The 25,369-nt window shown below is 41.0% G+C and overlaps 2 protein-coding genes across 38 annotated transcripts in view; one reads left to right on the top strand and one right to left on the bottom strand.

Moving 5' to 3' along the window:
- nup210 (nucleoporin 210) overlaps positions 1-25,369 on the bottom strand; it is a 187,090-nt gene that overhangs the window by 517 nt on the left and 161,204 nt on the right. The window contains exons 3-39 of one of the 2 annotated variants that reach the window (XM_010796038.1): positions 23,041-23,172; positions 22,303-22,399; positions 21,898-22,048; positions 20,682-20,814; positions 20,311-20,469; positions 20,004-20,072; positions 19,785-19,891; positions 18,092-18,232; positions 17,822-17,959; positions 17,518-17,673; positions 17,037-17,235; positions 15,972-16,117; positions 14,819-15,037; positions 14,407-14,580; positions 13,962-14,154; positions 13,556-13,662; positions 13,089-13,193; positions 12,449-12,550; positions 12,140-12,268; positions 11,747-11,874; positions 11,527-11,662; positions 11,377-11,439; positions 10,706-10,885; positions 10,537-10,617; positions 10,280-10,411; positions 9,851-10,009; positions 9,439-9,530; positions 9,156-9,330; positions 8,377-8,552; positions 6,429-6,649; positions 5,587-5,723; positions 4,753-4,867; positions 4,020-4,166; positions 2,474-2,724; positions 1,765-1,969; positions 984-1,106; positions 359-433 (exon numbers count right to left, since the gene is read on the bottom strand). In XM_010796038.1, the coding sequence (XP_010794340.1) occupies positions 359-433; positions 984-1,106; positions 1,765-1,969; positions 2,474-2,724; positions 4,020-4,166; positions 4,753-4,867; positions 5,587-5,723; positions 6,429-6,649; positions 8,377-8,552; positions 9,156-9,330; positions 9,439-9,530; positions 9,851-10,009; positions 10,280-10,411; positions 10,537-10,617; positions 10,706-10,885; positions 11,377-11,439; positions 11,527-11,662; positions 11,747-11,874; positions 12,140-12,268; positions 12,449-12,550; positions 13,089-13,193; positions 13,556-13,662; positions 13,962-14,154; positions 14,407-14,580; positions 14,819-15,037; positions 15,972-16,117; positions 17,037-17,235; positions 17,518-17,673; positions 17,822-17,959; positions 18,092-18,232; positions 19,785-19,891; positions 20,004-20,072; positions 20,311-20,469; positions 20,682-20,814; positions 21,898-22,048; positions 22,303-22,399; positions 23,041-23,172 (5,253 nt within the window). The remainder of the gene's footprint in view (positions 1-358; positions 434-983; positions 1,107-1,764; positions 1,970-2,473; positions 2,725-4,019; positions 4,167-4,752; positions 4,868-5,586; positions 5,724-6,428; positions 6,650-8,376; positions 8,553-9,155; positions 9,331-9,438; positions 9,531-9,850; positions 10,010-10,279; positions 10,412-10,536; positions 10,618-10,705; positions 10,886-11,376; positions 11,440-11,526; positions 11,663-11,746; positions 11,875-12,139; positions 12,269-12,448; positions 12,551-13,088; positions 13,194-13,555; positions 13,663-13,961; positions 14,155-14,406; positions 14,581-14,818; positions 15,038-15,971; positions 16,118-17,036; positions 17,236-17,517; positions 17,674-17,821; positions 17,960-18,091; positions 18,233-19,784; positions 19,892-20,003; positions 20,073-20,310; positions 20,470-20,681; positions 20,815-21,897; positions 22,049-22,302; positions 22,400-23,040; positions 23,173-25,369) is intronic. The other variant, XM_010796039.1, reaches the window with a different exon arrangement.
- elna (elastin a) overlaps positions 1-25,369 on the top strand; it is a 96,294-nt gene that overhangs the window by 28,634 nt on the left and 42,291 nt on the right. The gene's annotated exons all lie outside the window — the stretch shown is intronic.

Here is a 25,369-nt window from a genome sequence, read left to right as displayed (position 1 = left end):
TATCAAACACCGGTAGAGTCTTTCACATTAAATTGAAGACTTGGGGACTGATACAATGCTTTTCTTGGCTAGGTATTACATCCAAATGAGCTTCAATTTACAACGGGAGAGGTGGCGTTTCATCAAAAAATCTATTTTGACTGCCAGAAAAGTGTCCTGGATGCTGTCAGACTACCTTTTCTCAGTAGACTTTTTACAGCAGTGGCGTCACCACTATGGAGGTTAAACAAACGTTTGTATTGCTGCTTCAACCCAAAGAGAGGTGTCATACATTTAGGTATAACCCTTTGAATGTTTGCTTTACTCATTATATGCTTGATAGATGTCGTGAGGAAGTGTCACAGTGATAGTGTCCTACCGGAAATAGGTGGTGTCCTCTGGATGAAAGCATGGTGATAAGCTGGTTCCCTCGGGCTGAACAGCGTGTGAAGGACTAAAGGGAATAAAAACACATTTTAAAAACACATCATCCCAGTGTTTGAAGAGCTTAGTATCAAGTACACCTATAGGGAATCACACCATTTCCTCACAGCTTCAGGTGCTTCAAATTGTGGCCACCACTAATGAACACACACTTGTCATGTTGGGACAATACTTCATGTTTGAATTCAACCCGATCCAATAGAGCTTGCACTGTTAGAGGCGTTGATTTTCAGGTGTGTACAAAAGGAATTACACTAAATATAAAAAGGTAATTGCAGAAATTGTTCTTATAATAAGAGGTAAACAACAATTAAAACATATATAAATCAATAATACTTGACTTTAAAGTTAAATGTCAACAGCTTTGTTCACTCAAGTCACATAAACCATTTCAGTTTAACAAGTAACGATTAAGATGAAAATAAAAAAACAGTTCATTTGAAAGCAAATACCTTATTATCAAATATGCCAGGTATTCAAACAATGTCATAGTATTACTGTGCCTCCAACTACCCCAGTTTTACAAGAATAGCATTTCCCACAGTGATGAGGCGACCCACCGATGATGATGATGGCGGTACCGGCCAGCAGAGCGAACAGGGTGAAGAACATCATCTGGTAGGAGTTTATGAAGCTGTGCAGGGAGTGGCTCCCCTCGAAGTTCACAACTGGAGTAGCAGCTGCTGTGAGAGAGCGGAGGATGGAGATAACAGGCTGTCAAAACCTCCTCCAGAGCGCTGAGAACATGTGACACACTAACAAGTCGTCGCTATGGCACTGAAGGATAATGACGTTTGTAACCGTGGCAGTGAAATCTGAATACTGAATACTACTAAACAACAAACAAGTGTGCATGGGGAATATTTAAATGTTTCTATAATCATCTGCTCTAAGGTTAACTTCTTCTCTGTAAGTGCAACAGGCCGTGACTTGTACTCCAGCTGGGACTTTCCTAAGACTCCAAGAGTATGCCCTGTAGTCCTCAGTGAATGAGACTACTGTAAAATGAGAACATCATATAAAGTAATGTTGAACACACAAGACAGAAGTATTGAGGTGTAGAGTTAGAAATTAAAACTATAGATGGTCCAGCAAGGCTGTATTGCTGGTGTTGTAAAATGCTAACAACTTATTGTAACATTAGCTTGTCAACAGTTATTTTTGGATGAGGCTACATGGATTGAATTGAAATGACTTAGATTGACATTTCAAACTTTTCTATGAATATAGGTGACAGCCATGCTTCCGTTCCCGTGACCTTACACATGCAGTCTATTTAAAGCAACGTGAGATTGTGGCTTGAGGCAGTGTGTTGTCATTTGCACTGAAAGGCTATCAGACCTAGCTTGGCAGCGTTGTGATCAGCCACGTGAATCAGAGCGACTGGGATGACGATCGTGGGGCCGCAGGAGGGGCTGCTTATGGAGATGGAGGCAGAGATCGCTGCCTGAGGGTCCACGGCGCTGATGGTGTACTTCGAGAAGCTGGGGAAGCCCTGGTGTACTTCAATGTCTTGGACAGCAATGTTGGGAGAGGAAGACACCACCTAAAAGTGTGCAGGCGTGTTACTTCTATACATACTTTGTTCTAAAAAGGGTCATGCTATCCACCACATGGAGCAAATAACATTTATTACTCCTACAAAAAAATACATTTATGAGGCGATGGGCCCCTGTAATACATCTACTAATACAGTAAGAATTGTTAACACTCCTGTATGTCACTTGTATTCTCTCTGCATCATTATTATTTTTGTTGTTTATTTACTATTATTTGTTAATTATTTTTCAAGCTAGGCTATCTTTATTAGATTTTTTAATTTTTTTTAGCCCTGGAGAGTCTGTCACTGGTTGTCTAATACTTGAAATCTATTCAGGATTGTATTGATACAGCTGGAAAAACTGAACATTTGAATGTGACTGAAAGATATATTGCACTGTATTATTGTCTGAAAAAAAAAAGTTCTATAAAATAAAAAATAAATAAATAAAAGGGTCATACTACACATACAAAAGTAACAATGGCACATTTTACAGCAGGTTCTACTGACCTCCATGTTGGACAGGGCAGCCGTGGGGCCGTAGACGGTGAGCTCCGCTGACGGGTGCAGGTTGGAGAGCAGCAGTTCGGTCTGGTCGACGTAGAGGCCGGGCTCGATGGGCAGCCGGGCGCTGACCCGCTCCCCAGAGGAGGCCCCGCCCTCCAGGCCGGCCCCCACCAGCAGGTCGGTCATGGACATGCTGAGCACACGGCTCTGCTGTTCCGTCATTGGCTGCAAGGTTATGGAACATGTATAGGAGCCTGGGGCAGGAATAAAAAAGGAGAAAGCTGGTTCAGGCTTAAAAGTTCTACAGACTGCAGAAAATGAATATAGAGGCACACACACATTTGCTTTGTAAATAAATAGTGGAGTAAGAGAGCACAGAATGTCACCTTCCCCGTGTTTGTGTTGTTATCAGAGCTTCTGGGACTGTGTTTTGGTATCCAGGCCAGGTGCTCATACAATGCATTGACTAATGTTCAATGTACTGTAGTATATATATATATATATATATCTATGTGTGTGTGTGTGTGTGTGTGTGTGTGTGTGTGTGTGTGTGTGTGTGTGTGTGTGTGTGTGTGTGTGTGTGTGTGTGTGTGTGTGTGTGTGTGTGTGACTGACTAATCACTAATTGCCTGGTGGGTAATGCTGAAATGCAGTCCCAACCCATGGAATTGTCGCATTGTCACAAAACACCCTCCCTCTGGTTCCCTTTTTGGAAACCACCCTTAAATCATATATATGCTTTGGATTCTGTATAGAGCTCCTCTAACTACCAATGTGTGCATGTGGGACAGGAGGAAAAACTATGCATGTCACAGTAGGTGGTCCCTAGTGTCAATGTGGTGTCAAAAAGGGGCAAGACACGTAACAAAGCAGTTTATATCCCCGCTCGGGTCTAATGTCTGAAACTGTCAAAGAGGGTCATTTCACATCACTTGCTCCCATTAGGACCTCAGTGGGATTCGGCTGAGTGAAAACAGCCTTGTACACACACACAGCGATCCCCAACAACTGCAGCGAAGTCCCAAACACAATTAGAGCAGTGCTTTCAAGCAAAAGGGAGTCTTGTCAGTTCAATACATCACCTGGACACCTTTTATTACAGTCCCTGCTAAACTCATTCCATGGGAAATGCAGATATTGATTACGGCCCTGTAAATAGTGTCTTCCTGGCAGATCTTGCATAGTGTTCACATTAAAAAAAGGTATGCCTAGGTAAGATTTAGAATAAATGCATTTTTTGAAAAGTTTAACTTACAAAAAAGCAGGGTGAATGTCAAACAAATCTATCTCAGTATTGACAGTTGAGATGCTTGGAGGTCACTTTCAATAAAAACCTTTAAAAATTGATCTAAATGCAAAAGGACAGACACCAAATTAAAGATAAAGGGTTGTATCCTCCAAAGAGACCCACATGTTCTGTGTCTGAATAAAATAAAAAATGATTACATTTTCTCAAAGGCTTTGTAACTGCTCACAGTTTCTGTATGAATATGAAAAGGCTTTCTGCTGCTTTGACCATGGACGTGATTTTTGGTCAGAAAAGCCTTACCAATGCTGGAGTCGAAGCTGGTGTGTGTTTTGAAGACATCATTAGCAGAGAAGTCAATAACATCACTGCTGAAGCTCAGATGGCAGCTGACTGAGGTCTCTGGCTTCAGCTGAGAAATAGCTTCTGCCTGGGCTGGGGAACAGGTGCCTGCATGGAGGAGAACACTGGCATTAGATAACTAATTATTCAAACTGTTATGTTTTCAGCAAGGCAGTTACAAATGAGAAAAGGGACTTTTGACAGTGCGAGAGTTCAATAAAAAGATGGACGTCACTCAATTGTCCGTCAAACATGAAGCTATAGCCATAAGCAGAAACAGGCAGAACTAGCCTGTCTCTGTCCAAAGCTAACAAACCCTCCTTCAACCCCTCTGCATCCCTCTTATTAAACATTTCTATCTTGTTTAATCTGTAGAAAAAGTGTGAAAACTACAATTTGTGTTTTTTGTTGGGTTATGCGTCAGACCCTTGAAAATGACAGATCACCATTGCAAAATAGTCTACAATCATTAAAACAGCAATTTGTCAAATTGGCACTTTTTTTTCCTACGTATTAAACAAAAAAGTTGGAAAAAAGCCAGTAAAAAGGTAATGTAAGCTAACGGTCTGTAGCTTCATATTTACCAAGTAACTTAAGTGGTATCAATCGTGTCATCAATAGTCACAAGGCTAATGTGTTGTATTTCCCAAAAAGCTTATTTTAACACATTTTTCCCTGTGAGTGAGTTCAGTACCAATGAGGTTGTTTCCTCTCCCTCTGGTTGTGAGCAGGATCTTTGTTTCCTTGCCGATCCTGACAGGTGTAGCCTGCGCCACAGCAGCTGTCCTGGTGGATGCTTCTACTACTATCTACAGAAAATACAGAGAAAGAAAGCAGCCATTAAATCCTAAGACGATTCAGGCGAGTGCCTCGAATAACCACATTGCAATTTCCATCCAAAACAAATTGTTTACATCAATCACACCAGACAGTGAAACAAAACTAATTATAACACAGCTGAGTGTTTAATATAACATTACTGCTGCTTCTGTCAACGTCTCCTCTCACACTGATAAAAGACATCTTCACTTAGTACATTTGGCTTGTGACGCCTTTTTTGGTTTGAGATGAATTACCTTGCACCAATTCTCTTCTGCTAATAGGAAATATTCATACATTCAGATCACGATCAGACTGGATGGAGTATGGTTGGTGACACTCTGCGAGAGACAATTAATCCTTATCCCTCTCCACCGTGTTTGAGAATCTCCACAGCGATAATGTCATGCACAGACATTAGACAGAAACAATGTGGTACTAAAAGGTGATGAGGGATATACTGCACATCTGTCGTACTTTCATTGTCTCCATGATGTATTGCTGAGTAGATACAGGATAATGCACTGGTGGAGCCGATGAAAAATATTTGTAGAACAGAGATGTCGAGATTAGCAATAGAGGAACCAGAGAGGTGTGCTGTTTGCATAATTAGAAATGATTGCTTGTAGCTCATTCATCACAGTCGTGACTAAAAAAGGGAAACAGTCAGTGAAGCACTGCGGCTCCTTTCTGCCACTGGATAACATACCTCTCTGTAGGTTTTCAAAACACCAGGTATCTCGTAGTACACAGTGACGGTCCCAGAGTCTCTGGCTACTGCTGCACCACTTTTAGGATCCACCTGAAGAACGCCATTGGCCGAGGAGCTCCATGTACCGTGACCACCTGCAGAGAAGGGAAGACAGTGTGTTCCATTTCCAAATCCATTTATCAATTACATAAAGATGGATCATTCAATTAAGTAGGCTGACATCTTTAGAGTGCCAGAACTCAATATTACATTTCCCAATGTTTGACCTTTGTTATTTTAGTTGAAAGCTGTTATTTTATGATTCTTTAAAAAGGTCCCCTATTATACTGTTTTTCATCAATATATTATAGGTCTCAGATATATACAAAACATGTGTCTGAAGTGTTTTGCTGAAACACCAAACAGATCATTGCAGCATCCCATAATCCCCTCTGTTTCAGCCCTGTTCCAAAAGTGCTGATCCTCTGTCTGTTACTTTAGATAAAGAATAAGGAGCCACTCCCCACTCCCCACGCCCCTCTGAGAGATGTTTGGTTAAAAAGAACACAATGGTGCTCGAGGAGGAGATTCAGGTTATAAGGTCGGGGGGTTGTTACCTTGGTTGGTGATTGGCTAATGGTTACACAAGCCAAAAAATCGTTATGACATCATAAAGTGGCCAAAAGTTTTTATATAAATGGATCAGGAGAAAAAGTGAGTGCATTTTTTTTCCTGAAACTTTCAGAATCTCTTCACACGGAGGGGACACATGTTTATGTATAAAAGACATGAAAAAGTGGATTTTGCATAATAGGTCCCCTTTAAACATTTGCTGCATAAAGGACATGTAGCAGTCTCACCTTCAGGGCTGGAGATCTGGGCGGTGAAGCAAACCACGTCCCCCACCACCAGCCTGTGGGCCTCTTCTGGGTGGATGGCGTGCTCCACAGGAAGTGGAACGAAGTCCGCCACACCCACGTTCTCACTGTCCCACACTGCAAGAAGAGTGAGGCCCACGTTGATGGTCCTCACTGTCAGAGTGTTGTTAGCGGGCCCGACCCCCACCTGCACCAGGTCATCTCTGCAGGGCGGAACAGAGGAGTTGGATTAATATACATCAACTTATTAATGTATCGTTTAATACGACTCAAAAACAGAAGTTCTTTATTAGATGATAGGATTTTTTTTGTATGTCCAGGAACACCTCATCTAATCTAATCTCACTGCAACACCTCATGGCCTGTCATTGGTCCCCTTCAACGCTCGATTCATGCCCTTTAATTATTTGACTAATTACCCTAATTAGTCTCCCGCCCAATGGACATTACAATAAACATTATTAAAATAATTGAAATTAGGCCAATACTATTTGACATTTGGCTACTGAAAAAAAAAATCAAGAAATACATGACTTAGCTTGCTTGGTTTATATTTTGCGATAGTTCTAAGTGCTTTTATTTAAAAAACATTCCCCACGTCTTGCTTTTTGCCTCTATCTCCAAAGAATCTCAGATAACCTCAGATACCAGTACAAATCCAATTGGCTACCCGGGGACTCAGAAGGATCCAATCGCAGAGCAGACCTTTTAGTCCTTAGGCTACCGGCCATTTTACCACACATTTTTTATACTTTCCCCCCTAATATTTCCTGTCAGCATCTGGAGAACAAGGTAATAGAATCAATTTATAGCGTGAGGGAGCCCCTCATCAGGAGGGCAGTAATGCGTCTTCCTGCCAAACACTCCTCCCATTCATTTGCTTCACTCACTCGGGTGGAAACAACTCCATCTTAAATGAGGTTGGGAAGGAACAGCCCGGGAAATTAATTCTGTGAACTCCTAGCGTAGCCTGCCATGACCTCTGCTAGTACTCTACAGATATTAATACACACAGTCTGAAACAACAGTATTAAACACTGGCTAAATATAGAACATATTGTTAGTGTTAGGGATATATATTGCATGGATTCATCTCATAAATAAAATCAAACTTCATTTATATAGCACTTTTCATACACAAATGTAACTCAAAGTGCTTCACAAACCCAAAAGTAACACATAGCTTTAAGATTTAAAAGAACACTTAATACAAACGCAGGTCTGAATAAAATAGGTAATAAAATAAATAAATGTCACATACATTCAAATGATAAATATTGCATCAAGACTCCATGTTTCCAAATGTTAAACTTGTACAAATCTGGAGATATTGATAAAAACATTCCAAATAATATATATAATTCTCAGCTGGTAGAGGGTGAGTAGTGAGTGGGTTGACATGACATGTCAGGCATCATTTGAAATAGGGGGAGACATTTGGTCAGGCAAGGCTGTGTGAGAGGGTGAAGGAGCGGACAACTCGGAGAGAGGGAGAGAGAGAGAGAGAGTACCAAGAACCTCCCTCTCTCTGCCTCTCTCTCTGCCTCTCTCTCTATAAATCTATATTTAGCCCAGAACAGCAGGACAATGGGGTTTTTACTTCTGGGCCCTAGGCAAATTGCAATGTCCTCCGTCATCCTCATTCTGCTTGCATTCTACTCATTGAGGTTTGACATCCTCTAAGGTCAGAGGGTGTCGTTTTCTCATACTGATATTCTGCAAAAACTGTGCTGTTGTATTTACTGTATAGTGTCCTTACTGTAAGGTAATTATTATATGTACAGCACTTTGGCTCGTTTTAAAAATGTGCTATATAAATAAAACTTGATTTGATTTGAGTCACACTGTTTAAAAAGGCATACATGATTTATGTAAATGACAGCCACATAGTGAAAAGTGTTAAAGGATCTATAGATTGTTTGCTGTTTACCTGTTAGTGGAGAACGTGAGGTGGGAGTTGGAGCTGTGAAGGACTTCTCCAGTGCCGGCATGAAAGTGGACAGTGAAGGTGAGCACTATGCCCAGGGGGAAGGCTTTCAGGCTCTCTCTGGTGTTTGTGTCCAGCACTGGGCTGGTACTGAAGCGCACATAGGACACAGGCACCACCTGAGAAATGAAGGGAAGAACCGGTGTCACACTCAGTAACTGCAGGGACAATGTCAACTGTCATTTTCATGGTCAGTGCTACTGTTAACAAACACAGTGAGTGGCCTTACCCCACTGAGAATAGAGCATGTAGCAGGTGTAGCTAAACAGGGAGCTAATTGATCAGAATGACAGATGCTTTATGAAAAGTAATATAAATTCTTCCACAGGAATCTTTATTTATTTTTATAACCTAAATTTGGCAGCAATATGTACACCGAAAATAATCCTTTCTTTTAAGCCATGTCAGCCACACTTTTAAGTATGAAGGACGGATTCCATAAATACAATTCTCCAAACATCTGCCATTTGGGAGGCACGATTAGGTTTTCTGTTGATTTAGCTTTGCTGCGGCACATTGTCATATTTTCTAAATCACAAACTGATGCTGAATTGGAACCACATTTATCAAACGGTGTATTTTGGACATTTAACCACCTTGCAGCAGACAGTTTATATAATAACTACACGCAAGAGGTAATGGAAATGAAATTCTATGTTAATGCCCATAACATGCAGCCTTCAAAGCCAACAATTGTGTCATGCAGTGGCTCTCAAACTGACCTTCAAAGCAAGGATGAGAGTTTGATTGATGCCAAAGGTCTCCTGGGAGGTGATCAGCAGAGAGGAGATGCCAGTCAGAGAGCCAGAGGAGAGGAAGCCCTTATCGTCCACTTGAGCGATAACAGCCTGGTCAGGGCTATCCAGAGTCCGATACGAGAGCGCACCCACACCATCCCTAGTAGACAGAGAAACAGTCACATTCAATTCCATCAAGTTATGTGATGTGTGTCTTTTTGCAATGTAAGTGTCTGTTCACATGCAACAAGAGACAAAAGGCACTCACCTGTTAGTTTGTAGTTTGAGGGCTGAGTTCGGAGCCATCAGTAGCTCCCCAGTCTCTACTTCAGGATTGAGCATGTGTAGCTTGTCATAGACCTTGATCAAAGCAAAAGGTTGAAAGTCCAATTATTAAAAAGGGCTTTGATCGCTCTTTGATGTTTCGGGACAAGAAACATGTCATAGTTTAATGCAGTCTGAAGCTGCAGTCTTATCAGCCTCAGATATAAACTCCAAAGCTCAGCATCTTCCTTTAACGCCAGCATCTCCACCATGAAGGAACAGCAGGGGGATATGATCACGATAAGTAGTCCATAAAAAGGGGCTTTTAAAACGTTTATCTTTACAATATGTATAATACGGGTGCTAATGACACAGATACAAATATCTAAAGCAGTGGTTTATTGACAGTGCTGTACCTGGATCTGGATCTCATCTGTGAGTTCTTGTAGACTTCCTAAGAGCTGCAGAGCTTCCGGGTCAGTAACTCTGAGCACCACCTTAAGCCCTGTCCGCCCTCTCGTTCTTCCCGTCACCATCATACCAAAGTTGTGCGCCGGCTGGGGCTCCACGTTAGCCTGAAGGAGACAGACAGCTTGTAACAATGGCAAAAATAGCAGCAGCAAATCAAATCAAAAAGGCAACAACGATGAGGAAGCAGGGACAGGCTGACAAGACAGCAGAGGAAAGGCAGATGCTGTTTTTGATTTGAATCATAATGCAATGCAGGGGACAGCACATCTTAAAGATTCATCTGATAAAAGGATTGAGAGGACTAGGAGCCTGAAATAGGAATGACTCGGTATTCATTACCAAATGAAACGTCAACAATCCTGAGGGCAGGGTACCTCATTGTGTCTTGGCTGGACATCCAGAATGTCTCTCTTGGTGGTGGACCATGTGAAGGTGAGGCCAGGTATGGCATTGGCAAAGGAGAAGGGTGTTTGACTATTGGTCAGACCCATCACATAAACAGGCATCTACAAAAGGAAAGGAGATGAGTCAAGTACATGCGCATTAAAAGTACTCAATATTTGGTATTGTTGGCACACAACTATAAGCAGTTACTCTTTGATTTGTGGTCATTGTAGTTCTTCTTAAATACCTGTGTTTTCGTCTTCATTCTTGTTATAGGTGCTCTGATTCTAATGGCTGTCAATTGCACAACTTCCACTTCTACTTGATCCTGTGGACACAAGAGATTATGTTTTTTTTCATTGTAAAATGTAGGTGAAAGATAAACTAGTCCACATGATGTTTATATATTGATATACCTGAGACACAACCACAAGTTTCCCAGTCTCAGCATCCACAGCTTGGACCAGTCCAGTCACGGTGACATTACCGATGGCAACACCCCTCACATGGCCCATGCCGTTAACAGAAGCTTTGTCCTCATTGGAAATAGAGAACAGGATATTGGACTGAGGCTGAGGGCCCCCCTCTGATGTGATCTATACATGAGAGCAGGATTGCAAAGAGGATTAAGAGTTTGGATTAAAAAATAAATACAAATACAAATAAATGAGCATCACTCTTGCATGATTAAACTTGACAACACTCACTGACGCTTTAGTCAATAGCGTTCATCAAAGCAAGGTCTGATAGTCATTTGTTGAAGGGCATTATCCTTTGTGAAATACACAACACTAGAAACACGGATATCCAACACAAATAATGTGCAAGGCATGTTTATTATTGAATTGTGTGTTTAGCAAATAGGAGGCCTCTTGGATAGATGGTTATAGCTTTCTTATTAAAGCATGAGCGGAGGCAAAATGAAAGGCGATCTGGATGTTTAAAGCAAGTCTAACGTCATTTTCCAGGAGAGCTCTGGCAGAGGGCTTTTTTGGAATATAAACTGTGGACCAGATGAACTCTTCTGGCAAGACAAACTGAGGCCAGCTGTCTCCAGACACAGCTAAAGAATCAATTTTGTACATACCTGCATCATTGCTCCAATTAACAGCGTCATTTTCCTTGGAATGAGTTTGAACGGTGGAAACACCTAGATGTTAAAAAGAGAAACACAAGTTACAACATGTGGAAGACATATGCCCGAGTTAACATTTTAGAAATTCACACAACATTATACCTCAATTTGCTGAGGTGCAGATGCAATTCTCCTCCCATTTTTGTCCACAACAACAGCTGACAGAGTGGTCTGACCAATAGAGGCGCCTTTCACCACGAACACAGCTGTATCCAGCTCTGTGGCCTGCGCTAATGGTCTGGAAAAAAAGACATTTCAACATTTACATGAACTTGCCTTTAAAAGTTCCTTCATCCTAATCAACAAGTTTCACATTACTCACTTCAGAGAGACGATTGCGGAAGCTGCCGTGAGTTTAAGATTCATGAAATGGAAAAAGCTGACTGGGAAAGGCTTCTTATTATCATCCAAGACTCTGACATACGCTCTCACAGACTTGCCAATCTCCACCTGTAATAGAGAAGACACGAACCATAAGGGAAATAATCATTTTGGTTCACAGGCAGGGCAAACTTAACGATGCTAATTCAAGACAGGCCAACTTTTTATTAAAATTGCAAAGGGAAGTGCTAGAAGAAGAAGTCCATATTTAGTGCGTTGACGTCATTGAGACATTCCGGGAACGCATGTTACTGATTATACGAATAATAATAATAATCTAGTCAAGCTGTGGCTGCACCATCTAATATGAGGGATTATGGGGTGCTAAACTCACCTTGTCAACCACTCTCACATAAACCTCTAGGATGTCAGAAACGTGCACTGTAGCCTGGGCAGGCGCTGGAAAGGCCAGACAAAGGTCATGAACCATCACCTTCACCTCCCCCGGGTGGATGGGAGAGACCTGTGCAGCAAATCAAAGTGATACATCAGAATCACATTGATCTGCATTCAATGGAGTAGTTGTGTACTTTAATCAATATCCTGGTCAGGTTATGCATTTGCGTTCTCTGTCAAATCAACGGTACAGTTTGTCGTTAAAACAATTGTGTATTCCCATCACAGTTTAGATGGTCGTTCTTACCTGAGCTGTTCCTTGGGCCTCCTGAAAGAGCACGTTTGCGATCCCTTTCATACTGGTATTGATAAAGAAGTACCCTGAACCTTCTCGCAGTGCCAGGTTCGCCTGAAAAACAGTTCATGCATTGTGAGAGCTTCAAATAGTAATACAGCTCAAAATGATGATTACATATTGCGGTCATTTATTTCTGACAGGCATCTGGCCTTGCATAAGACATTAAAGAGGACCTCTGACCACACTCCCACTATAAAATCCTCTGACACAGGTCACTAACTGTTATTTAACCCCCACACCCACCAAACACCGCTCTTATATCACACAGGATTAGGAGGGGGGCCCCCACTGAGGGGGATAATCTATCACGGTGCCCAGAGCAATCATTATTCACTTTTCAATTCATTCAGTTGTGACCGAAGGTGATGCAATTTAAAGTTTTTTTCTGCTCAATAAAAGAGTAAAAAACATCAATAATAGCAACAACAAAAAAATATCAATTGAAAATTACTTTCAGCAAACAAGCCATGAAAAACATTTTGTGAGTCCGTGTTCACCCTTGCTAAGACATGACCCTGTGACATGTATGTGAGTGTGTGTGTGTGTGTGTGTGTGTGTGTGTGTGTGTGTGTGTGTGTCCGTCTCTTACCCGCACATCTGGATGGTTGTATATGGTAACCATCTCAGGAGAGACCGTCACATCCTCCACCAATAGCAGCTCCAGAGTGGCTGAGACTGGGGTCAAAGGGTCATACTGTTTAGAAAGAGAAGAGACGAAACCAAGTTAGTGTTATGCTTACAACTTAAATATTATACAAACATCCAATACAGCAAGGTGGGTTTAAAATAGAAAAAAAGTTTATTGGAAATCAAGCATCACTGATAAAAGTCAGACCTGCACTCTGACTCCAAACGACACGTTTAATCAAATAAATAACATTTCTATCACAGTTGGATCGAGTCAAAAACACCTGATATTGATCTGAGTTTGAGCTAAATGCTTACTGATCAAGAGTACGGATATAGGGATATTTTTGGATAGAAGTTGAGCTGCTTTGGTTAGAGAGAAAGAAAGTGCAAAACTTTTGGACATATTTTAGTGGTTGAGTCACTTACTGGACTGGGAACTTTGGCTGCTGTGAGATGTAAGTCCTGGTAACCCAGAGCTGTCACAGTGATGGCAGCGATGCCTGTTTGGTGATGTACAAGCACTGTCTGTCGTCCTGCAACAGAAAACAACAAACAAAACGTCATTAAACAAACAATCCAAACTCTTTTGTCTAAACTAATCTATAAAAACAGAGAGAGGAAACAAAAGTAAAAAATGTACTCTCACTAATAGGTGAATGGATAATTCCCTGTCTGCCTCCGCAGTCTTAGAATTTAATTCTGCAAGAGCCTCCCTCCGAACTTTGCCTCATTACTTTTCCAAATGTCTCAACAAAAGACTTACATTTAGCCGATAACCCACTCTTTCGGAAAAACACAACAAGAAAAAACAAGGCAAGTCACAATGCTTTACCGTGGAGTTTCATCTGTTTGTTGCCGTCTTCAAACGGCTGCAGCTCCATGGGCAGAGTGGGCTCGATGCTGGCCAGCGACACAATGCTCGATTCCCACAGTATGCTCAGAGAGCTGAAGTTGTCAAACTTTCTTCCTTGTTCATCAAAAGCAGCCAAGTCCAAAATGGGATTACGGTAATTTGAAACAGGTACCTAGAAAAAGGAAGTGTTGAATGAATTATGAACAAACAATTAAAATCAGTCAGCCAAAGATGCTTCCTTTTATGTTTACAGGAGCCTAAAATGTGTTCATATTATTATTATATTATTTGAAGGTTTTCGTAAGATGCAAGCATGTACAGCCATGGACAGAAGTAAATAATCAATGTAAAACAAAGACCAGGTTTAAAAAGTAAATGTAGGCAGCTAAACACATCAGGTGAGGCTTGTTGGCGACATACACACCACTTGTTTGTTCTGCTGCAGCAGCGGGCAGGTCAGGTCCAGCTGTGGGCTGCTGTACACAGGGAGCAGGGTGAGGCGAGACGGGGGGGCGCACACAAACTTCACCACTGCCGGTTCCACAGCGGGAAAAGGATTGGTTACACTGGCCTTGTTCCCCACCATTACCTCCAGCACCTGAAGAATGACATAATAACTGAAGCCGATGGCCACATGCTACAGTGCGCTGCTGTTTCTATAACTATTGAGAGCCATTACAGTCATACAGAAAGGACGTCAGGTAGATAATGCAAGGTGGAATTTCAAGAAATTGTATTTACAGTCAGGGTACAAGAAATAAAAGGGGTGAAATTGAACCATACAATTCTTAAATTTGGCTTCATGCATATTAAATAGAGACATTATGAGTTCCCACCTGTTCTCCCAGGGCCTGGCAGGTTGCTCTGACCCAGTGCTGGTTATAGTTGTGAGATGAGGGGCTGGTCAGGGTTAGGCTCACAGTGGCATCGTCCTCAGCTATAAGGTTGCAGAAGAACTTCGATGGCTCTAAAACCCAAGGCCTGGGCCCGCCCTCGAACAACATGTCTTTAGAAGATCCCAGAGTCACCACGGCGACAGATACAGGGTCAATCGCCTGCCAAACAACAGTCATGTATTATGCAAAGTTACAGCAGGACACTTCATAAGAAATGCTTTCACAAATCTCAAACTAATGGAGAACCAACATGTAATAACGTAAGAAGTACGTGTGCAGATTATCATGGAAGGACAATTTTAAAACCAAAGAAAGGTCCCTTGATTAAAAAATAAAAGCAGGTTTTTGTGCATCCGCTTGGCTATTCTAGTGTTAAGAGGATCTTAACTTTGCTGGCTGGGAAATGTGAAAGCTAAAATCCGCAGCATTTCACAGAAAAGAAATTGGGTCAAACTTTAGCTGCCAGGGCAAAAGAAATGAAGACATCACAAAAACGTCTGCAATATTTTTGAAGAATACCACTCACTTCCATAATAAAAAATACATGACCTGTAGTGCATCAAAGAGCATGTTACTCTTCTGATAACCCTAACATAAGGAGACCACAGCAGTATATCTGTGGCTCAGGAGGTCACACTGTCAAATGAGGTGCTCTTCCACATTTAAAGTCATTTTGACTCCTGTGCAGCACTAGAGCCTAGGCCTAGAAAACAAATCAGTGTTACATAATTAAAATTCATAGAGTAACACCCAGGAGGAGAAATCTTTAACACTCGCTGATCATCGCTTTTCTGCCTTGATTATAGGGAGAGGCTGTGTGCCTGAACGTGTATGAATGTGCACGACTTTCCTTCAAGGACCAAAGTTAATTGCTGAGATGAAAAGAATAAAAAGCAAATCACAACAAAGACTTCGGGCAGAGATGCCTCATCATGGCATTCAATAAGAAGAAGGGTGAAGAACACCATTAAACAAACAAGTAAATACAACCCACAAGAAAAGTAACCCTAGATGTCTTGAGAATATCCATTAAGAGGGCAAAATGAAATGACTTCTATGATGAGCCCTGGTAGCATAAAGCCTTTGGACTCACTCTGAGAGAAAGATAAGCAGCAATAGTGATCTTGGCGCTGAGATGGACGTTGCCGTGGGTGTAGCTCACGGTGAGCACGGTGTACCCGGGGGCCAGGGCCTTGGCCGTCACCCCACTGCAGCGCTCCTGGCCTGGAGCCATCCTCCCTGGGTTGAAGAAGAGTAAGAGAGAAAATGCAATATGATGACAAAGAACAAATAACCACAACAGTTCACCCAGGTGTCCTCATGTATCTTCCTTTCTTAAACCGCACTGGAGTACAGAAAGATCCTGTTATTTGTCCCAGCCCACTCCTCTGATTAATAATACAAGATTTCAAAATGAAAAACGGTAGCTCTTGCTAACAGAGATCTTAAAGAGATAAATGTTTTAATGAAGATTCTGAAAGCCATAAAAAAAAAAAAGTATAAATCCTTCAGAGAGTTGGAGAGGATTCAGACCTATACGCTCGCTACCAGTATTATGCATTTGGTTTCATTAAGCTGGGCAACTATTAAGTGTCTATGGATACATTTTTAATATATCTATTCTTCCAACTGCAGTTAAGGACTAAATCGATTAAAAAGTTACCAGCACTTGCTGCTTGCATGGGAATTTGTATGGAGAGTTAAACAATAACAGTAATTATAGATTGTATCAGTTATCACTGAAACAACCACAGAGAAAACAAAGGGTGCCCCTCCTACTGTACACCACCACTGGACCAAACAAAGCTCTATATCAGTAAGTAGATGACACGTTTGAATTCAAATGAAGTCAACGACCTAATTAACCTCCTTGTACAGTATACAGTAAGCCTCAAGCACATGCATGTTCAATCCAGTATTGCTAAATAAACAATACACACAAAACATGCCTGCCTCTGGTTTAATTGGCAATTCACTAGCTAAGAGTCAATATCAGTCATAACTTGAATTGATTAGCACTAAACTGCACTAAAGAGTCATTAATAAGTGAATCCCATGATTGAGCATCCCTTAGCAGGGGCCTTAACCAAATGTTATTCTACCATGTTCATTAATGAATTAACCCACTATGTGTCCCGGTCAGATGAGCAGGACTCACCGCTTAGTAGTTGGAAGATGCCGTTGTTCTCCTCCTCGACCTGCAGGTCAAAGTGGGAGCAGTCACTCAACATGACGCGCTCCTTCTCCACCTCCCCCAACAGGCCGAAAATCCTGAGAGGGAGGTCCAGGACCGAGCCCACCTTGGCCTCCACGGGGCAGGGGGCGAAGTCCATGGCAACAGGCTCAACAACATACACCTGAGAGGAAACAGGATTATAAAACAATGTAAAGACGCTGGGAAGATAATAAAATCACAACATGTTGGATTAAATCTGGGCAACAACAACAACAACAACAACAACAACATGGAGTCTCACACAAATGTAAATGGTGTAATGTGCAATTGAGTTTTCTGAAAATTAGACATCATGGACTATAACATTGAAAAAGATCTGTAATTAGGACTATCATTTGGGCCATAACGTTACTAAATAGCAGTTTGTTGTTTAACAATCTGACAGTTTTCTGTGCCAGCTGACCTTCATCTGTCCGAAGTGTAGTTGGTTTCGTAGATCATGAGCGTAAACGACACTGACGCCGATGTCACTGACTGTTGTCATCACGCCTTTCACCGTCACTGTGGCCACAGCTGTGTTGGACGAAGACCAGCTGAAATTCCCACTCCCTCCTGTCGCCTGTCAGAGGAAAAGGGAGTAATCACATGCCCTCTGAATGACACCTCTTTAGCGGTAAAAGCAACCATAAGTGTTATGGTAAAGTGTGAATTAGAGTCAAAGCTAGAAAGCCATACAGAAAGTGTCATATGAGTGACATGTTAATTACCTTTATTGTGTACTGATAAGTTCCGACCCTGGGCTGCCATGGAAATGTCAAAATACTGGGACTAAGAACTATGGGGTTATAGATTTCTACATCCTGTTCATTGTGCACTGGGTTGGCGAGTGGGTGGACTAGTCCATTCTGAAAAAAGAACAGAGGCCACATGAAACGATCAGGCTCGCTCTATTGAAGTGAAAGAAAGGAGCAGAAGGGTAATGCAAAAAATGATTCTCCTCTTGAAGTACAGACTGAAATGGTAGAAAGTTCACTCACTTCATCCACAACAGCTGTAAGAGTAGCATCAATGAGAGAGAGGCCTTCTTTGAGCGCTTTGACACGATGATAGGATCCATTCAGAGAAGACTCCAGGAGTTCAAAGTACTCCAAGGGGAAAGCAGTGCTAATGCGGACATTCTGCAAAAATCAAAAACACACAGATTGTTTAACTACTGCATTCGTATGACTCTAGAGGACTCTATAGATCAATCAATCAATCAACAACTTTATTAATCCCGCAAGGGGCATTTGCTTATGAGCAGCAGCTTATGTCATGTACACAGGCAGGAACATACAGGAAGAAAACACACAGATACACCCGGGAGCACAGATGTGGATAATTCCAATTTACACTATAAATAGTTCATAGTATCACAATAATAAATACACAAATAAATAATCAAGTTAAAAGCCTTTTAAGAATTTAAAAGTTTGAGTGCAGAAGGGATGAATGATTTTGAAAAGTGATTAGTCTTTAGAGCAGGTAGAGCATATCTTCGCCCTGATGGCAGAAGAGGAAATTCATGTGAAAGAACGTGACCTGGAGAGTTCAGAGTGCTCTCTGCTTTCCGCAGAATCTGTTGGTTCAGAAGGAGTTTAAGTCTCTCTGTTTCACGCCGTTGATCTAAGAGCAGGTTTTAACAATGCTGTTCAGGCTGTTCCTGTCTTTCAGTCAGGGGTGTCAAACTCAAGGCCCGGGGGCCAAATCCGGCCTTCGACTTCATTTTATGTGGCCCCGCAAGAGCTTGCAAAGAATATAATATGTTTATTATTATGTGTATTGCGGCAGTAATATTCCAAACAAAGTGCCGCGAGCGACTGAACAAGAGAAAAACATTGTGGACGCGCAAAATCTCATTCTTTCCACCAGTATGCGTTTGACCTTTTACTTCCAAAGCAAACATTCAATAGTCCATATCCATATGCGTATATTCTTTTATGCGTGCGGTCAACAAAAAACGTCCTTCTCCAGCTCACTCCCCCTCCATCTATCATAAAGTGCGCAGGTAGAAGCAACCGGATATAACCGCAAACGCCACCACACAAATCCAATGACACGCACACCACCTATAGTGACTCAAACAAATGTACCGTAACAAACATGGAAAAATACTTCATATGTGGCTCCTACAATATGGTTACATGTCTCTTTACAGAAGCACGTTGTCCATAAACTACATGTCCCACAATGCATCTCATTTTGTGACATGCACACTGAAGAGACTTGCAATTATTTGCCCTAGACTTCTGCTTTTCAGACGTAGTTAATTATGAAATCATTACACTATCCAATAATATTCCAATGCAGAGGCAATAACGTAATATAATACATTATTTTATATATATGTATTTATATATAGTCTTAAAGTTTTGCACTGGCTTTTAATACTAGTTGAACATAACATTTTGATATTTGTATGTGTTTTTATATGTTTCTAGTTATTGTGCTTTTTATGTTGTTTTTAATTATTGTTTTATTATTTTATATTTGTTCCCTGTACAGCACTTTGGTCAACTGAGGTTGTAGTAACAATGATACGTGAAAGATTTACTGGCTACACGGTCAAAGAACACTTTCTGATTTTCACCTGTAATGTCATATTATCTAGTAGCAATGCATACAGCATTCACAGACAGAAAAGAAAAACATTAAAAAAGTGTAACAGTGGTTTTACTGAAGCATACTTACATCAGAGAGGTAGATCTTATAGCCAAATTTATCAAAGACTTCGATGACAATGTCATATACTCTGCCTGTTTCCAGAACCCAGCTGTCTCCTGGCTGAATTTTAAACCCTGAGCAAATCAAACAGAGAAATAAAGATCAGCAACATCTTTCAAAACAATTTCACTTTGAAATCATTCTTAGACTGTTCATGTTTTTAAACAGTAAGAGAGAGAAACAGACCTAGGTATCCTGGTTCAACCACATACAGAGTGCTGTTGGGTAGGCGAGACACTCCTTGCATTCGAAGGCCTGAGGATAGCTATTAAGGAAATGTCACTCATAAACAATGACAAATAACTTCTTGCCATATGCATTATCCTACTCCAATTAGTACTACTCCACTGGTAACAGATAAACAAGTTTCATTGTTAAAACACCTTTATCGCTGTAGGTAAGACAAGTTCCCAGTTTATTAGCAGAAGATGTCAAAGCAAAAATCATGACATTAAAGCATCATAATATCAGCTACAGAGTGCAGGAAGGATACTTTTGTGATCCAGCACCACGTTGATGTATCCAAGTTGAATTGCTGTAACTGTGGAAGTGCTTTGATCCAGACTGGCCACAGAGACGTCTGGGTTTCCATTAGTGCCGATCACACTGTTCTGGACGTGCAGTTCATACTGATCACAGGGCATGGAGAGCTCTGGAGGAACACAAACACGCATTAGTTTAAAAGCTGGCTCCTCTGTACGAGAAACTGAAAAAACGTGCCCAGCTTCTTCACTCATCTGGTGACAGGGAGTGAAATCAATGACTCAACTCCATTTTTGTGTCATATTTAAATTAAACAGAATCAGATCAGAACAGTAGGTTAAGTTATAGTAAAATATGGATTTGACTCATCACTGAACAGACCTGTCATCGTGCCCTGTCTTATCTTCAGGACTTTGTATCGGATGGAAGTTCCCGCCAGTAGGTAGACATCGTGTGCAGGGCTCAGCAGGATGTTCTCTAGAATCAGCAGCTTCACCTCCGCAGCGCCCACATCCTGTGGCACAGTTACCATAGTTACAGTAAAACACAACATTAGCTTCCCGCCTTAACAAACCAGAACAAACTGGCTGCAGTGGTTCAATTAATCACATACATCTGTTGGTTATGTTTGGAATATTTTATTACTGAAATGAACTTCTTTGTTGGGCAACAGCTTCATGATTGTATAACTCAGGTAGAGGCATAGCACGATAACAAGAAATGTGGGCGACAATTATTTAACAAAACAGAAAACCAGCTTAACTGTCACTACTGCTGTATCATTATATACCAAGGCAGGGGGGGTCTCGTTACTACAGTGCAATCTTTTGCTATGTTTAGACTAGGGCTGCAACAAACGACTAATTTGATAATCGATTAATCTATCGACTAATGAAACGATTAATCGACTATTCAGACTATTATGCCTTGCATAATTTCTCAAACGCTCTTATTTAGCCGTCAACTTTTAGATTTAGCTTGAGGTTGTTTAGGCATGTGGAAACTAACAATGAAGACAATAAAGTTGAATACTTGATTCAAAAATACATATATTATTAAATTAACTAAACAAAATTAACATTGCTTTTTATTTAATTAAATAAATAATATTCCACATCAAAAGAAACAACAATATTTTAACAAATCGTATTAAATAATGTGATGACAGAACTGTAAACAGAATAGCTGAAACTTTAACAAAATAAACAACTCAGTTACCTCTAATCATTAATCCATGTTTGTATAATTTTGTTAACTGCGTGTGTTGCTGCTAGCATACATAACACACCCGACGTGGAAACGTTACTCGTGGATGGGGCTACAGAGCTACTGAAAGACAGTCGAACCCGGTGCATTCCTCCGTCTGAATGTGGTGCACTTTTGCTAAATGTTTAGACAAATTGCTCGTGTTACCTTACCGCCCTTACATGCTAAACACTATTGGCAACGAGCATTGTCCACATCGAGAGTTTAGACGTGTGCATCTTAGGAGATAAGCTATCACACAAAAGGCAGAACTAACTACAACTTTTTGTACTCTTCTTAGACCTTCTACAACTGCCAATAAATAGATTCTTCGCACCTCTTAACAGCTTACCTTGTACAATGGCTCTTGTATTTTGGCCTTTAGTTTAGCATGTCCCGTTTTCAATCCTGACACCAAAATAATATCGCCCTGTTTCCCGACACGCTCCATTTCAGATATGTACGCAGGGGGAGTGTAGGTGGACTCTGAGAATTTAAGTACCCTTGAGAAGAGAAAAGAGACATATTAGAAAACTCAGTTTGGTCATTTCCATGTGACCTCAAGAAACATTCAATTTCAGAAGAAGAGGAACCAAGAAGTAAAACATGAACTTGACACTACTTTGATGAAACAACAGGGTCACTACAGTATATTGTAGGTTTTATGGTTAGGTTAGAATGTCAATGTAGGTTGATAACTCTGAAAACAAGTCTGCTCAGTAAAGAGAGAGTGCTGTATTAACACAGGAAAGCCTACCGTAATGAATTGTAAGAGTCAGAGATTCCATTCACATCTACATCCTTCACTAAGGACCAGTCAAACACTAGACCTGCAAGGGTGCTGAAGGTGTTTCCTGCAACACAAACAAGACAAGAATAAGACATTTTAAGAATTTTCTTATCTAAATACATTGGTATTTGCAATTTAGTAAGAAGCAGAGGATGTCTACACAGACCTTTCAACTTGTGTTATAAGCCTGAAGTCACATTATGCTAAAATGTATAATGTCTACTGAGCACAAATGTCTAAAGGCTCCTGGCAGTCGAATTAACCAAAATCAAACCAATAGGCATTTCATTAAGGGAAACTTGCTGTGCTTTTGCAATCTACTTCATCTGAGGAATATAAAATGCACTCTTAAGCCAAAGCAAACAAAAACAAAGCACCAGGCCCTGGAGATATCATCAGAAAGAATCAGGCTATAGCTACAGCTCATTGAACTAAGTGTGTCTGGCTTAAATGAAACCGGTCGAACAGAACAAACGCAGCCACCTCACAATAGCAGCCTGAGGGGAAAGAAAATGCTGCCTACAGCCAGCTCACTCGTCACTCTGACAGGTCTTTTGTGCTCCAAATAAACAATGTGCTGTGGACTTAAGGATAGGATAATTGAATAACATAACAGTATTGCTGTTAAACATTTTCAAAAGTCTTAAGGTGATATTATTTAAAATCATCCCCATTACGTCATCCTGTGGTGAGCCGGTATGTCACCTTCAGAGTCCAGTGCATGAATTTTGAGTGCCAGTGGCGAGTCCTCGAGATGAAGCTCTCTGGTGGTCGACACGATCTGGATCTCACTGATGATGTCCACAATGGCGTCACAACGCAGCACCTGTCCTGTAACTGCAAGGTTGAGGGGACAAAACATCATATACACAGTAAATATGGAACAGGACAATAATATTGCACTTTCACCAAACCAAGAGGAGCCCAGAATTAAATGGCTAAGTGTGTTATTTGAACAGTCATTTTAAAATAGCAGTAGTAATTCTTCTAGAGCAGGGGTCACCAACCTTTTTCAGGATGAGAGCTACTTTCAAAAAATAAAACAAGTCGTGAGCTACTTTTGCTCCTCTTTTTTTTGTTTTTTGCAGTGTATATATATTTAGCACATTTTAACATTATTATATTCTGACCTTTAACCTTTGTGTGCTGTTTGGGTCTGTGGGACCCATTTTCAGTGTATGCAATTTAATTATTTTAACCTGCTTTATTTGGGGGGTGGACCTCACATCCTCTAGGGGGGTCCGGGGGCATACAACCCTGGGAAGATTTTTTTTTAAATGTTGAAGTCAAATGCATCAATCTGGTGCACTTTGAGCACAACATGAATTTATGGATACAGCTCTCAACACTCATATGAACAGGAGCTGTATACTTTTAAATAATCCAAACATCTTTATAAATATGATCACAACCAATAACAAATCATTGAAACCTGTTTATTCTTATCTAATGTTACCTATAGTTAGCATTCTTTCTTTATGCATATTTTACTAATCACTCCCCTTTTTAAACTGTTTTTTACTGTCCTATAGTACACATTGGAATGATTTCTTACTTTATCTATATTAAATAGATAAAGGTGTGCTCTCCCGTGCTCTCCCAAGCTCTCTCACAGAGGCTGTGTGCTCCTCTGTGGCGATGAAGGCTTGCGTTAAAAAAAAAAGAAAAACATATTTGTAAAGTGGGGGGACACAAACGGGATTTTGAAAAGTGGGAGGGGACATGTTCCCCCTGTCCCCAGTGGAAATGACGCTATGCGTGTGTGTGCATCAAGTGCAATAAATATATATGCAAGTTGCAACACACACACACAGTAAAACTCTGCCCCTCATGTGCTGTGTAGGCTGGCACGACTAGGCTGTTCAATGGGGCTGATGTGTTGTGTAGATTCTGCCAGAAGGAAAATCAGCAGGGAGGTGCCACATTGCTCTTCTTCCCGACTGCAACTCTGGACCCGCAAATCAAGCAAGAACGTGATTGGTCGATATTCATTATGGGGGTGGGGGGAGGAGGGATGATAGATAGATATATAGTTGTAGCAAGTAGATAGAGTTCGCCATGATTGAGGTTTCGTTTAAGCATAGGGTCGATTCTTTTAAATTACATTTCCTTTTTTGCTTTGTGTATTTTTTACAATTTGGATTTGCTTGGCGAGCTATTTTTAGAGCATGCCCGGCGGGCGACTCACGTTGCCCCTGCGGGCGACTCACGTTGCCCCTGCGGGCGACTAAATGCCCGCGCACGGGCACCGTGTTGGCTACCCCTGTACTAGAGGCACAAATCGTATAAATCTACCTCCTGACTAAACATACTTTATCATGTGTATGGAAATAGCAATGGAGGCTGATAGCAACAAAGCATGTTGCTATCTAAAGGTATCAATCATGTCAAATGTTGTGGCTTTTAAAAAAAGGGCTGCAAAGTGGGCTGTTGCATTAGTGACTATATCAGGTTATGTTTGGGAAAACTTAAAACAGGTGGAGCGAGTTAGGCCACATTAATCAGCAATTGTAGTCCGAACAGTAAGTCTGACTTTGTTTGGTTTGTTTAGATCACATGTGTCAAACTCAAGGCCCGGGGGCCAAATCAGGCCCTTGGTGGATTTAATTTCGGCCCGCAAGATAATTTCTAATTACTATAATTATAACATCCTGAAGGTTTCCTCCGCTCAGAGCCTGAGCCCAAACATTGATGACCTTGCACCCGAGATGAGATGCCAAGTATCTGAACTAGCATCACAGAGCAGCAAACTGAGTTTCAATGGATGTTTCCTTCTGCACTTTCTTTCTTGAGACAACAGGGCATGTTTGGTTTTCTCTTTGAGGGAAATTGTTTTTTTGAAGCTGTTTGTTGGCCTGTGGAAAAATGTAATCATAAGAAATGACTCCGGAAAAGTTGCAGATAGAGCCATAAGAAATGAATGCAACTGATTTAATGTTTAATGTTGTTTTTATAGGCAATAATTTAAGCTTAGTTAGTCTCAGGTTTAATATGTGCAATAAGTTCATTTCAATACGTTTTGCAATAACCACTG

The sequence above is a fragment of the Notothenia coriiceps genome, unplaced genomic scaffold (genome assembly GCF_000735185.1).
Source record: "Notothenia coriiceps isolate Sejong01 unplaced genomic scaffold, NC01 NC01_scaffold00037250, whole genome shotgun sequence".
Classification (NCBI taxonomy): Eukaryota; Metazoa; Chordata; class Actinopteri; order Perciformes; family Nototheniidae; genus Notothenia; species Notothenia coriiceps.
This window is presented reverse-complemented; position numbering and strand designations above follow the sequence as displayed.